This window comes from Cavia porcellus, unplaced genomic scaffold, assembly GCF_034190915.1.
Source record: "Cavia porcellus strain 051 isolate PalLab524CR breed Dunkin Hartley unplaced genomic scaffold, mCavPor4.1 scaffold_32, whole genome shotgun sequence".
Lineage (NCBI taxonomy): Eukaryota > Metazoa > Chordata > Mammalia > Rodentia > Caviidae > Cavia > Cavia porcellus.
The window spans coordinates 36,397,871-36,412,377 of record NW_026947515.1 but is presented as its reverse complement, the minus strand read 5'-3'; the positions used below and the strand labels follow the sequence as shown (position 1 = coordinate 36,412,377).

Genomic DNA, 14,507 nt, shown 5'->3' with positions numbered 1-14,507 from the left:
TCCAACAGGAAATCTACAGGTCATTGAGATAAAAAATAAACTGGGAAAGGAAAGGCGCCTGTAAGCCGCACAAGGCTCCACCACCGCCACCACCTACCCCTTCCTCAGTGCGGCCGGGACAGTTTTCTCTACCTTCTAATGACAGTCATTTCCTACCTAGTTTCTGACCTCACGATAGGGTAAACTATGACCATGGCCGCTGGTGCAGTCCAGCTAGCACCCAGGCTACTTACGAGCACTGTCCAGCCCTACAACAAACCCGATAGCACTAATGGTTTGGATTTCCTGTTCCTTCACTGTAACTCAAGCTCCTAGGAGGCTGATTTTCGGCTAGAGTTCATATCCGGACTGGGCTGGGAAGATGCAAACAAGAGGTGACTGTGTGGCTTAAAAGAAAAATGTTGAGGCTTCTAATTTCATAGGAGAGAAAGAAAAATCCTACCAAAATGCTCTACCTAGATATAAGTGGAGCTGAAGCATGGGTAGATGCAGAAATTGGTCTGGGCACGTATCAGTGGTTAAGAGTTTAGAATCAGATCACAGTTCCAATCTTGACTTCTTCATTTGTTAACCTGGTCAAGTGGGGAAGCTCTCCATAGGTTTCTCCATCTGTACACTGGGGATAATAATGCCTAATTTTTCAGTGGTTTAAGCGAGTAACATGGGACAAGTAATATTAGCTGGTCTTATTTTCAACAGCTGTAGTGAGAAGTGAATACCTTCTAGTTTAATTTTGTTTTTTTTTTTTTTAAGCCTAATCAGGTCATGGGTTTTAAAAGATTAAGAAATACAATCTGTAAGAGTCCAGGGAACTGCAAAAGCCATGTTAAATGATTTTTATCATAGAGGAGGAATTTAAGGCCTCAAAGGATTACGTTAGAATTTCTGCTCACGAGCAAGAATGCAGCTGTGCACCCAGGACACACATAGGCCAGGGCAAAGGGTGGGAGACGCGCATGCACTGGACGCTGAACGGGTTCCAAGATGCTCCTGCTGAGAGAAGGCTGGACTGGCACACTGGCTCTTAACTTGCAGTCTTTTCTACCACCAGACCCTGATGTCTCTATGGGATCCAAGTCCTATCCATTTTCTTTGGTGGTTATGGTATAATGTCCCAAAAATTAAGATCCCGAGTACAGAAGCATCCATCCCCCAACCCACGAGTAGCTTCTTAATTTCTCCCTGCTGCCTCCACATCTCAGGCAGGAAGTGACTTCAGACCAGCAGGATACAGGTGGCTCCGGAGAAACTTCATGAAGTCACTGGTTCCTACACAATAAGCCGGAAGGCAAGGGTTGGGAGGGGAAAATATTGAAGATGTCTGGTGGGATAGGATAGTAAAATGAGCATGGAATCCAAGATGTTATTCAGGAGGGAAGAAACTTCTTTCTAAGACCCACTTTCTAAGATGCCACCTCCCCAGGCAAGAATCCAGGACACAGTGGTAGCACAGAGCGGTTTCTTTATTCCAAGGATCTGATCTTCCAAGATCTAACACTCCAACCCCGGGCACTTTGCACCTGCCTATCCAGTCTGCTAAATAGAAATCATGATTCCTTCTTACATTTCTCTTCTGCTTTCCCGTCTTTTTTCTTCACCTCTGCAATGGGGTGATGTGGATTAAAATGCAAAACAGAGTAGCTTTCTCGCCAGTCCCCAAGTGACATCCACCGGTACTGACTTATCTTGAGGAATTCCACTGCACAAATTCAAAAGCCCTTCTTCCCCTCCACCTATGTCCTACCATCTAATAGGCCCCAGGACAAGGGCCTATCTTCACATCTTCAGAGTACTGTCTAACATCCCAGACACTGCATTTTAGCCAAGAGGCAACACCATTCTTAACCTCCAGCCTACCTGATCTATACCAGGAACTGCAGCCCTCAACCAACCTCTTAATCCTACCTGGCCCCTTGGTCAACCAGAAGAGGTCTTTGGCCCACGAACCAGTTTTTTAAGCCTCTTAAATCTGTAATCCCAACAATAACCCAAATCCTAATTCAAAACAAACCCAAAATGGAACTCAGCCCCCTTTTTCCCCTTGTGGAAGGTTCTAGTGCACCCACTGGTTCCAGACAGAAAGGCAGTGATAGGAAATCTGGGGCAGTGATAGCCCCAGATTTTCTAGGGTGAGAAAGTTACCAAGCACCTGTGGCTTTCAGAGGCAAGGAAGTTGTTTCTGGAACCTGGACACTTGCCAGAAGAAGTTCAAAAACAAGGAGGGGGCGTACACAGATGGAGAGAACACCAAGGAATACTCCATCCCAGATGCCTCTCAAGTAATCCATTGGCCATGACTCTTTAGTCAAAGTACAGTTTCATAATTCTCCCCAGGCCACAATATTCCTATAAACTAGGTGTAACCAGAGAAGCCACATCATCTCTGATAAGGGATTTCAGACCTCTCCATGGAGGACTCAACTCAGTGCTATGAATAGGACACAGTGCAAGAAATAAGGGTTTGATTCAGACACTTAGGTGACAGGTGCATATGCTGCAGCCTAACCCAGGGGACCAGTCTCATGGGACAGTTTCAGCTCTGAACTGTCTTGTGGGAAAAACTACCAGCCTCCACTTCTGGAGGCTGAAGCAAGAGGATCTTGAGTTCCAAGACAGTCTGGGCTACATAATGCATGCAAGACCAGCCTAGATTACAGAACAAGACTGTGTTTTTAAAAAACAAATCAAAACAAGAAATTCAGAATCTCCTGTCCATACCCTCATCCTGGAGGAGCCATTCACTACCCCAGTTCAGGCTCACAATAAAGGTTCCTATAGTCCGTGGAGAACAAAGAAAAGCCTGTGTCGGTGGTGGGGAGCCCACAGCACGCATGCCACAGTGGGCTTCCACGTCGTTCAAAGTTCTAACAGGTTCGCCTCCACCCTCTATATTCACTTCTAGCCTGCTAGAGAATACCAGAGAGGGTTCCTGCCCTAATTCCACAAGTTCCCAGGGCTTGCCCAAGAACAAACATAGGTTCCAGACCTAGAGCTGGAGGGGAGAACACAGAGAACCCCTTTCTCCACTTCAACCAAGTGCACAAAGAACAATTCTAAAGATAAAAGTTCTGACAATCCAATATAAAAACATTCAAGCCAAAGGAGAGAGCCAAGTGCTAATGATCTCTGCCAGCAGAGCTGTGACCTCACCTGCCCTGTGTCAGGTCACTTTTGATTGCACTTGTAGAAGAAGGAAGTAGGAATGCAACAGAGTGAAGGCCTTGGGGCCACCCAAGGCCTCAATAAATTATATTTACAGGTAAATCAGGTGAGATGGGGGCTGTAGGTAGAGATGTTTCCTTAAGCAAACAAGGCCTCCATTTTCTCCCTTTCTCCAGCTTCTAGCTGGACAATCTGGATTGTGGGGAAGAGGTTTTGACCAGCAAAACAGAGGCAGATCTAGCCAGGATCTGCCACCCCTGCTCTCCCCAGCAAGAAATTAAGGTGGCCGCAGTTTCTAACATCGGAGTTGCCTAGCACAGCCCCATAGCTAGGCTGACAGGGAAGCCAGGCCAGAGCTTCAGCTTTCCCATCCTCCAGGGAGCAAGCGGGGCCAGGGCCAGCACTCAGCTAGGGCCCGCCCAGGATATGGTAGTGGACCTTGGTGTTGGTAGCAGCTCCGTGTTTCTGGCGCAGATGCAGTCGAAGCTGACTCTTGTGCCGGAAATGCAGGCCACAGGGATCGCACTGCAGGAGGACAGCAGAGTCAGGTCCCTTCCAGTCAACAGCTCCGCATTACCATTTGAGTAAGGGGAACTGTCCAGCTGTCTGCTGAAAATTGGGTCTTTGACCTTTACACCCTCCCAAATCCTCGGGGGTGTCAGAGACTGACTGGCCTTGCCTTATTTAGGAAAGGATTTCTCACCCGAGGCCTCTCTCTGGGGAAAACTGCATTCAGTCTGAGGTGTAACTACCTCCATCCCTTCCCACCCCCACTGCGCCCCAGACCCACTGGGACTCTTCCAGCTGTGACTCAGCAGGGAGCAAACCTGCTCTTCTCAAAGCCCCACCCCTTGGCAAATGGGACGAATTCCTAAGCCTGGGCACGCTGAGTACCCACATGGTAAGGCTTCTCTCCCGTGTGGATGCGAACGTGACTCTTGAGGGTCTGTAAGTGGCGGAAGCGGGTTCCACAGGTGGGGCAAGGATAGGGCTTCTCGCCAGTGTGGATCAGCACATGTGCACGCAGATGGGCCACCTGGGAGGAGAGGAACCTTCAGACCACACCTCTTGGAGGCTCAGGAGCCTGTTAGCCGGCCCTCCAGCCTGTGAACTCTTGCAAACTGGCTCCCTACCTGTACAAATCGGGAACCGCAAGTCTCACACTTGTAGGGTTTTTCTCCAGAATGGATGCGGCTGTGCGTTTTCAGGTTGGCTGGCCGATTAAATCGGGCTCCACAGATGGAGCAATGGTAGGGCTTTTCCCCTGCAAGCAGGGTGAATGACAGATCGGGTCAGGATGACACCATAAGACAGTGGTGGACGCCAAGGCCAAGGCCCTCTCTTCCCCTACCTGTGTGCACTGTGCGGTGACTGGCCAGGTTGCCCTTGTAGCGAAAGGCCGACCGACAGAGCTGACATTTATAAGGCTTGTCCTCTTCCCCAGGAGCACAGGGGTCCACCCCTGATGAGCACCCAGCCACAGCCTCACAGTTCTGGCAGCTGAAAAACTCACTTCCTGAGAAGGGAGAGGAAGGGGGTGTGAGCAACAACCATGGTTATTTATGGGGGCGTCTGGTGCTGGTGAACCCTTAAACCACACAGCAGTAGGTTTTCTTTTTCCCAGTTCACTGTGCTGTGTTCTGAAGCCCATGGCCACCTGGTTACCAAGTAAACCAAGTAGCCCCGTGGCCCCAGCATTCTGCGTCCCTCTGCAGAGGCAGCAGGATTTAAAGTTCAAGCCCAGCCTAAGCAACTTAGTGAGAGTCTGTCTCAAAATAAAGTAGAAAACAGTGGGCTGGGGATGTGGCCTGGGTTCAATTCCCAGTGTGTGGCATGTATGCATGTGGGATGGGCGGGTGGATAGCCAAGACGGGATTCTATATCTGATTCCAGAATATTCTGCTGACTTTTTCAACAGTAGTGGTAGGTAAAAGCCCTTGATAGCGGGCCAATGTTAGTTTTTCTCTTTTACACCACTGAGGATGGCAGCCTGCCAGAGAGCCCCTTGCCAAGCCCTGAGCAGACCACTCAGCCTTGGATAGCGATAGACCAAAAATTTTGCTACTCATTAGTAGCACCAGGGAAGCTTTAAAAAATACTGATGCCAAAATAAAACACCAAAAAACTGATGCCCTATCTTCACTTCGAGATATTCCGATCTATAGGGTGTGATCTAGACAATGGGAGTTTTGAAGGCTTTCCAAGAGATTGTAATTTGCAGTAAAGTTTAGTAATCATTAGAAGGTCTTTCTTGAGATCCAATTTGATCCAAATTGGCCTGACGCAGCCACAGGAGGGAAGGCCAAAGAAAAGGACTCTTACCTGGTGGTGGGTGAGCCCGCTCAGAGGATGAACCAGCAGCCTCCTGAGCCTGGGGTGTGAGGAGATAGTGGCTCCCAGCTGGAGTTCTGCACTTGAACTGTCCATTAGCAGCAACTGGAGAAAGTCTAAGCAGATGCCGAGGCACAGAGAAAAGGTTAGCAGAGATTATATGGGGAAGGGTTCCCTATTGGAGACCTGGAAGCCAAAGTGTAGGGAGCGGTGCGACCGCCCCACCGCCGTCTCCCCGCCTCTCCCTCATATGGGCACATAATGCGCCACATTAACCATAACCCTCTCCTACTTATGTCATGTACACGGACGTGATGATGACCCATCAGAGATCACCCCATAGCCTCTTCCTGTCCTACCGGCCCGCCCCTGCCCTATAAAAGCAGCGACCACTTCATCAATAAATGAGGCTTGATCGGATTTTCTCGACTTGTCTCCGTCTCTCGGTCTCCTGCCCTGTCTGTGTTAATCCCCGTTCCTTCTCCAGGAAACTGGCCCCAGGATCCAGATTGACCCGCAGGCTGGGTCAAGTGGCGCCCGTCATGAAGCTCCTTGCACGAAGGGCTCAATGAGGAAGTCGTCCTGAGATTTGCGCTGCTACAGTCATGGTAAGTGGATGGTGATCCTTTCCCCTTTTCTCCGGCATGGGTCAGGCATTAAGTGATCATAAACACTTTGTATCAAGTTTAAGTAAAGCTTTAAAGACAAAAGAGATAAAGGCTAAAGAAAAAGATTTATTGTAGTACTTTCAATTTATTCATAAGGTTTGCCCCTGGTTTCCTTTGGAGGGCTCTACTGATGCAAAAAGATGGGAAAGAGTAGGAGATGCATTAAAAGATTACTATCGGGTCTTTGGCCCTGAAAGGTCCCAGTTGCGGCCTTTGCCTACTGGAACCTAATCTCGGAGCTACTTACACAGGGCTGCCCTGACCCTCAAATTGATAAAACAATCACCCAAGGTGATGCCGCCCTGCGTGCTTCTGCTAGCGCCCAACCCCCTCAGGCTTAACACTGCAGCCTCCCCGCATACCAGGTGGCTGGCGCAGATAAAGCCCTTAGCGCAGGGGTTAGCAGCACCCCCAAACTGGGAGGGCTATGTAGCTCCGGCTGCAGCATGTTTAACTTTTGATACTAGGAAGGAATTAAGAAACCAAATTAAACTTTTTTTTTTTGTCTTTTGGGGATCGAACTCACGACTGCCTGCTTGCAAGACGGGCACTTAGGCCACTGAGCTAAATCTCCAGCCCCCAAATTAAACTTTTAAAACAGCAGATTAAACTTAACGAAAAAAAAAAATCAAGATTTGATAGCTCAATTAGAAAGGCTAAAATTAGCAAAATTCAAAATAAAAAGTGAAACTAACCCCAGAGTTTCCTCCGAGATTTCTCTCGCTCAGCGACCATCCGCTGAGAGAAATGATTTCTAAATTTACCTCTCTGGCCTGATCCAATATTAAAGCTAGATGATATGAAGGCTTTCCCTGTGACGAAAATGAGGGACACAGAGGACAGAGTTATTCATGACTACTCTGGTTTCAATTTCAAACTGAATAGAGAATTAAAAACCGTGGTTACACAGTAAAAAGACACAGCTGAGTATACTCTTGCTGTTTTAAATTCTCTGGCTGACGGCTGGCTCACACCTACAGATTGGCAAAGATTGGCCGAGTGACTTTATCGGGTGGGGATAATCTTTTGTGAAAATCAAAATATACAAAAAATTGGAAGGAGATCGCCAGGCACAATACACAAGCCAGCAATGGGTGGGATCTTAATACGTTAATAGTGAAAGATGCCTATGCATGCAGAAAGGCTCAAAAGGAGTTTAATCCAACACTTTTCGCTCAAATTCAAACAGCAGCTACTCGAGCATGGAGAAAGCTGCCTGCAAAAGATAATATGAGCTCCTTTCTCACTAGCATTAAGCAAGGCCCAGAAAAACCCTTTTCAGAATTTGTAGATGGTTTGATTACTGCAGTAACAGAATCTTTGGCCACGCTGATGCAGGCACTGATTTTATTGAACAGCTAGCTTTTAAAAAACGCCAACACCGCCTGCCAGGCTGCTAACAGACCTCATAAAAATAAAACAGACCCAACAGGATATATACACCTTTGCTGTGACATTGGAACTGCTTGTCAGCGGGCCTTGCTATGGCTGCTGCCTTGCAAGGGTTTACAGTTAAACAGTTCTTATCTCAAAAGCATAAACAAAACTGTTTTGCCTGTGGAGAGACTGGTCATTTTACAAAAAAGACTCCAGAGATAGAGATTCCAATGTCAATTACTTTGACTCATTTAACTGATCAGAGTGACATTGGTCTGGTCTCTTGAGTTTAATTTTAACATATATAAGGATGGGGACAGCTGCTGAGAGAAAAATGAGAGATACCACGTTGATTATTATTGTCCTCCCCAATGTCAGATCTTGAAAACCTGGGGACCCTTCATCATCCTGTGGTGGTTTGATTAGTTCTATAATATGCAGTGTGTATTTAATGTGCATAAAGATGGGGACAACTGTTTGGAGGAAACTAGAGACAATTATATAGACAGTGAAGATCTCCAATGGACTTGCTTTGAAATCTGTACTTCTTTAAATCTCTTTTTTTTAAAACTGTTTTGTTCTGTTTTGATATATTTGGTCTTGCCCTCTTTGAGATGAAAAACAAGTGTGTAAGACTGATAGACATATTACTAAGTTTTTGTTAGATCATTGAACAAAACTGCTGGCACTGTCACTATTTAAATGTCACTTTACGTATTTTAATTTTGTAACCTGAACAACTATTTCTAAGATGACAATATATAACTTATCAACTGATGATTTCTTACCATTTATTTTTCTGTAATTCTATATTAAGATCACTAGAGAACAAGCCAGACAGATTGTAAAAGACTGCCCATCCTGTGCTATCCACCTACCCGTGCAACACTTAGCGGTTAATCCAAGGGGCCTGTTCCCAATGTCCTGTGGCAAATGGATGTCACTCATATCCCAGAGTTTGGCAACCTAAAATATGTCCATGTGAGTGGTGATACATACAGTGGCTTTATCTTCTCCACCCTCCAAACCGGAGAGGCTACTAAACGTATCATTGCTCACATGCTGTCAGCTTTATCAGTACTGGGAAACCCTCAACAACTTAAGACTGACAATGGTCCTGGATATACTAGCACTTCCTTTGCCCACTTCTGCAAGTGCCTCAACATCCTCCATACAACAGGAATACCTTAGAATCCACAAGGCCAAGGCATTGTTGAACGTGCACATCGTTCTCTCAAACTCACTGTTGATAAAGTCAAAGGGGGATCATGATATCCTATACAAGGATCCCCCAGAAATATTCTATCTCATGCCTTATTCATCCTTAATTTTTAAAATTTGAATGCTTCTGGACAGTCAGCAGCCATGCGTTTTTGGCATACTGAAACACAAAAGCAATTTGCTTCTGTACTTTGGAAAGACCCCCTGACTAACTCATGGCATGGCCCTGATCCGTTCTCATATGGGGATGCGGTTCAGTGTGTGTATACTCCCACCAAGACAAAGAGGCTAGATGGCTCCCCGAACGCCTCGTTAGGCAAATTAATGAGCCAAATAATAATAACCCCCAAAAGGCCCAGGAGTAAACACATACCCTGAGGCAACTTCTTGTGCTTCCTTACAGAAAATGCCAAACCGATGGATTACGTGGTGCCTTCTCGAGAACCTCCTTGGACCACCCTTGACCAATGGTGGATTTGGACCTCCCGTCACAAATGTCCTCTAACCCCTTCCCCACGCTCTGGGGAGGGCTCTTCCCCTACCTAGCACCCCTCCTGGGGCCCCTAGCTGCCTCGTTGCTTCTCCTCTCTGTGGGTCTTTGTATTTTTCAGAGGATTATGGCGCTCATTAATAACCGGATAGACGCGTTTATGACAAAGCCCATTCAGGTACACTATCACCAGCTGGAAATGGCAAATTAACAAACCTACAGGGAAAGCATTCCCACGAGTGGCCCATATGAAGATGTGGCCTAACCGCCCTGAGATAATGGACAGGCAGCCAGAGACGGGCAACTAGGACATACATGCTACAACACCGGCCACCTAAGACAGGCACAGGACCAACTGCTGTTCTGTAAGCCCATGACGGGTAAGGCCCGGTTGGGTCCATGTAATGAGGTCCTTGACCAAAGACAGGCGCTATCCTCACAGGGCCTGCTAAACTCCTGATTAAAATATATATATATATATAGAAAGGGAGATGTAGGAAGCAGTGCAACCGCCCCGCTGCTGTCTCCCCACCTCTCCCTCATATGGGCACATAATGCGCCTACATTAACCATAACCCTCTCCTACTTACGTCATGTACACGCACATGATGATGACCCATCAGAGATCACCCCATAGCCTCTTCCTGTCCCACCGGCCTGCCCCTGCCCTATAAAAGCATCGACCACTTTATCAATAAATGAGGCTTGATCAGATTTTCTCAACTTGTCTCTGTCTCTCTGTCTCTGGCCCTGTCTGTGTTAATCCCGTTCCTTCTCCAGGAAACTGCCCCGGGGATGCGGACTGACCCGCGGGCCGGGTCACCAAAGGTCTATCTGCTGAATGTGAAGTAGTATTGACTGATGAGTCAAAGTCCCATCCACTGATTCAGCTTGGCCTCGGGTCAGCTCTCTAAGTTGGGCTCGTGTCTTGGCAACCCATCTACCATCTCCATCTCCTGACCACCCAGACCCAGTGGCTCTGGGCCAGCTGAGGCCAGCATCTACAAACTCTGGGGGTTCTAGATTCTGTACCTGCTTTGGGGACCGGGAATGGGTCCTTCTTCGCTGCTGCTGCTGTTGCTGGAAGCCTCGTCTCCACTGGGAGGCCTGGCTTGAGGACAAGGTTGACCAGAATTCCTCTCCCCCATTAGATTCCCGGCTTGGGAGGCCTGAGAGTTTAGCACGATGAACTTATATTTTTTCCAGTTGCAAGCCTTTGGGTCTGGACTGGCCGGACTTAGGAGACCTTGATTGCAGCTTCGGGATTCAGTAGGTGGGTCTGGGTGTCCTTCTGAGCGCCTAGGACTATCTGGTGGAGGGGCCGTTGGCGGCGTGGGGGGTTCTGCCTCCAGGGATCGCAAGGAGATGCCTAGATGCTCATAGCTGGGAAGGGTGACGGACATTAGTACAGGTCGCTAAGGACTGCCTTTGGAGTGGACGCTTGGAGTACCACCTCACCCATCAAGAACACTGAGCCCAGCTCTCTCACCTGGCCTGGATGAAGCGGTGGCATGCCTGAACCACATGTTCCATCTGCAAGTAGGTGGCAGCCGCAAGGATGGCTGGCGCAGTGGCGGGAGAGAGGCGCAGGCGCGAAGTGTACATGAAATCCAGAAGTGGAGCAAAGCCTCTGGCTTCGGGCCCTCCGGGCAGGGAGAGCACGTCCACGCCTACTCCTGCTCGGCCCCGGAAAACCGAATAGAAGAAACCACTGGAGAGAGAGCAAATAGTCGTTAGCGGCTGGGGGACCAAAGAAGCCATGTGTCGCCCCCACCATCACCCCTGCTCGTCAGGTTCCTGAAGGTTTGCCTTTGAATTCGCTCTCAAAGGCTTCGCGGTCCTGCTTCTTTCCCCTTTGCTCCCCGAGACGCCCAGCCCTCGAACCTGCAGGCGATGAGAACCGCCTTGTGCGCGCGAAGGGCTTGCCCGCCAACCAGCAGCGTGACGTCAGTGAGGATCCCGCGCAGGCGCAGCTCGTTCAGGTTGCCGAGCACGTCGGAGGAGTGGCGCGTGAACTCGCGGACGTACGCCAGGGCGCCGTCGGGGGCCGCCGTGGAGCCCATCGCGACGCCGGCCTGAGGGTGCAGGGGCCCGGCTCAGCGTGCGGCCGTCCGGGGACACAGTCCCTTCTCTGCCCCGCCCCGTCCCCCCAAAGACCCCGGCGCCCACACACTAGCCCTCAGGCCGGCGCGCGGCCCGCCCCATCCGCAGCGCCGCTCCGGGTAGGGAGGGTTCGGCCCTGGAGCGCGCGGGGTCCGACGCGCGCTGCCCTCCGGCTCCTGCTCCTCTCCACCACCCACCTTCCCGGGCTCGGCTCGGCTGCACGCTTGGGTCTGCGGGATTCACCTTGCCTGGGGACCCCGGACGACCTGCGGGTCACACTCCGCTGAGCCGAAGCTCCCTTCACCAACCGCGGGATTCTGCAGTCCTGTCTAGTAATCCTAGACCCTAGCTGAGCGCAATTTCTGGGACTCAGTCTCCCTACCATAGACAAACCCCAACCCTTTTGGGGAACCCAAAGTCTGGTTCCCTGAGTGTTGTGTGCTTACCCCCGTCCTGCAGGGGCTGCGGCCTCTCTCCTTGGTGGGGGCGGGGTCTCGCTCCCGTCTCGGTCTGGGCTCCTTTATGCGGCCGGGATGTCGGGGGCGGGGGTGGAGGTGGGGTGAACGCCTGGGTCTGTATCCTTCCTTCCTCCCTCGCTCTCCAGATGGCGAGCCCGGGGCGGGGTCTCTGGCTCAAAGGCAAGACCTCAGAAACGCAGGGTGCTCGTTATGGACGGGGCTTGGGGTCCCCAAAAGTGGAACAGAGGATGAGGGTACTGGAGTAGCGGAGGAGGTTAGGGAGGGTGAGGTTGAAAGTGGGGAGGCCCTGGGTCGCCGTCGGACCTAGGGCCGCGAAATGGGTGTGCTGGCTTTTGGAAGGGGTGCCAGCGGTCTGGTAGAGGGAAAAGTGATTGCAGCGAAACTCCCCTTTCCGATGTGCTGCGGCCGAACTCAAAGAGGCACCAGGTTTGCAGAGGCGCTAGTGGGCTACCGTGGGGTCTTAGTAGGAAGGTGTGGTGTGAATGACAGGCTCCACCAGCAAGCCCTTGGGGGGGGCCTCTGGCCGGGCAGGGCAGGCAGAGGGCGGATATGATTTCTAGTTAGTTTCCTTCTATTGTCCTGCGACCGGACGGCCCCACCAGCTGCTTCCCCACGAGGAGGTGGGGAAAGCCCCGGGTGGGGGCCAGAGGCGCTTAGGAGACCTAGGAGTCCGGCCTCTCTCTACCGCCTCTCTTCTGAGTCCTCTTAGGGATCCGGAGAGGCGGACTCCCGCCCAAAGCTCGTCCACTCTCCCCCATTGCCAGATTCCTAGGGTTTTGAGCACCCGCCGGTAGGCTACGCTTTGAGGCTGGCGGGACGCCGGGGTCCAGCGCGGCAAGTAGGCAAAGCTGGGCAATGTCCGGCTCCTTCCACGAGGGGGCGGAAGAGCACTAGCCTCACTTCGTCCAGTTGTCTCCACCCGGCTGGGGGTGCTGCACAGGATGGGTTTGGTCTGGGCGGCTGAAACCTTCTGCAGGGGTTTATTTTGCACCTCTGTCTCATAGCGGGATGCTAGGCGGAGAGAGAGAGAATTAGGAACTTTGCTTGTGGCTGGAATTCCCACTGACGTGGAAATCCACGGGCTTTGGGAGCGAGGGGAATGGGTGCGACAAGTACTAGGGCTTGGGCCTAAGGGCACAGAATTTTCTTTTCTAATTAAAATAGCTATTATTACCTAGGTGTTTTCAGAGTTGAATTTTTAGGAGCTATTAATGCAAAATTTTCGTGGGGTAAATAAAAGAGCTGAAAAATAGGAGAGGAGAGGCCTGGAAATTAATTTTAGCCCTCTCATCTGGAGATAGGCATGGGTGACACCCTCATATATTTTGGGGGGAGATTTGAGATTGAGAACAAGATTCATCTAAAGAAAATGGGCCAGAGCTAGGTATCGCTAGGAGGCGGGAGCTCTTTGGCTTTGGGCCAACGAGTACATACAGTTGATCAGGAATGACTGAGGGTTGGGCTTGGAGCTGCACACCTGGGCCTGGAGCCCTCCTGTTTACACTCCAGTATATTTTAACTTAGGTGCCAAAGAGAAAGGTTGAGAACCATTGGGAACGAGTAAGGATTCAGAATGTGCTTTGCATGTGAGGGTTATTGTGGTCCCTGCCCAGTCTGGAGATGAGAATTAGATAGGACTCCTTTTAGGATCAGCGTAAAGTGTCAGTCAGTCGGTTGTGGGTGCCGTTTATTTTGAGGTGTTGGGTTGACTTGATTATTATAGTCAATATGGGCTGTATTTAACCTTAAGGTAAGTTTGAGGCATGGGCTGATGTCAAAGCTGCACCAGTTCTGGGTATTCTGATACCCATTTGGAGACAGTATTATTCTCTGTCACCTTGAACTATCAGTCGAGTTAGAATACTCACGCTGATATTGGGGTACAGTCTGTTTTTGGGTGCTATATCAATTTCAAGGCTCATTAGATTGTTAGAGATATAAAATTCGGAATTTTTTAAAAAATGCATTGAGGTGGAGCAAATAGGAAGTCAGGAATAAGTTTGAAGGCTTTCTGTGGTTGGAGTTTTGGTGGGGGTGGGATACACTTTTAAATTTGAGTCCTGTGGAGACTTATTTTGAGAGGAGACTATTCCTCTGTATGCCTGGATAGCCATGAAACCTTTTCCAAGTTCCCTTTCAAGGGGAGAAACAGGTGAGGGCCCCCAAGGAGGAAGCCTAGTTTTGGGGTGCCTTTATTTTGGGGTCTTTTGCCACTCACGGTGTACATCTTGTGAAGCTGAGGGATGAGACTGATCTGAAGGTTCACTTAATTTGGAGCATGTATCTGGTCTAGAATATCTTTTACTTGTAGCTCCCTCTCACCCTAGAATATAGAAATTTCATTCTTTAATGAACCCCCCCAAAAGCCTAAGATTTGAAGGGAGAGAGTGAGAAGGGAATGAAGTCCTGTTACGTATTTATTATTATGTGGGCTGGATGGATCTAAGGGAAAAATGTCGTTCCAGACTCTGAACCCCAACTTCTTAAGGAAGAATGCCACAGCTTGGGGGAAGGTGGAGATAAATGGGGTGCCTCTTGGTAAAGTAGACACCTCTGATCAAGTCAGTGCTGCTGGAACTGTGGCAAGGAAGGGTGGTGGTGTAGAAAGAGGTGATTCCTGCACCCTGATTTTCTAGGATAAGATCCCCAAACAGAAAGCAGAGGACCGAGAGTGTG

At 49.7% G+C, this 14,507-nt stretch overlaps 1 protein-coding gene across 3 annotated transcripts; it reads right to left on the bottom strand.

Moving 5' to 3' along the window:
* Positions 1–1,445: 1,445 nt before the first annotated feature.
* Positions 1,446–11,902, bottom strand: Bcl6b (BCL6B transcription repressor). 3 transcript variants are annotated; one of them, XM_003466272.5, is made up of 9 exons: positions 11,799–11,902; positions 11,134–11,324; positions 10,739–10,960; positions 10,282–10,632; positions 5,485–5,609; positions 4,514–4,678; positions 4,296–4,426; positions 4,061–4,198; positions 1,446–3,687 (listed from the first exon to the last, which is right to left on the bottom strand). In XM_003466272.5, the coding sequence occupies exons 2-9, from the start codon at positions 11,310–11,312 to the stop codon at positions 3,571–3,573; spliced, it is 1,428 nt and encodes a 475-aa protein (XP_003466320.2). In that variant the 5' UTR covers positions 11,313–11,324; positions 11,799–11,902; the 3' UTR covers positions 1,446–3,570. The 3 variants fall into 3 exon arrangements, with proteins under 3 accessions (XP_003466320.2, XP_063098590.1, XP_063098589.1); XM_063242520.1 differs by lacking the exon at positions 11,799–11,902 and adding an exon at positions 11,596–11,749; XM_063242519.1 differs by lacking the exon at positions 11,799–11,902 and adding an exon at positions 11,550–11,565.
* Between the last annotated feature and the right edge of the window lie 2,605 nt (positions 11,903–14,507).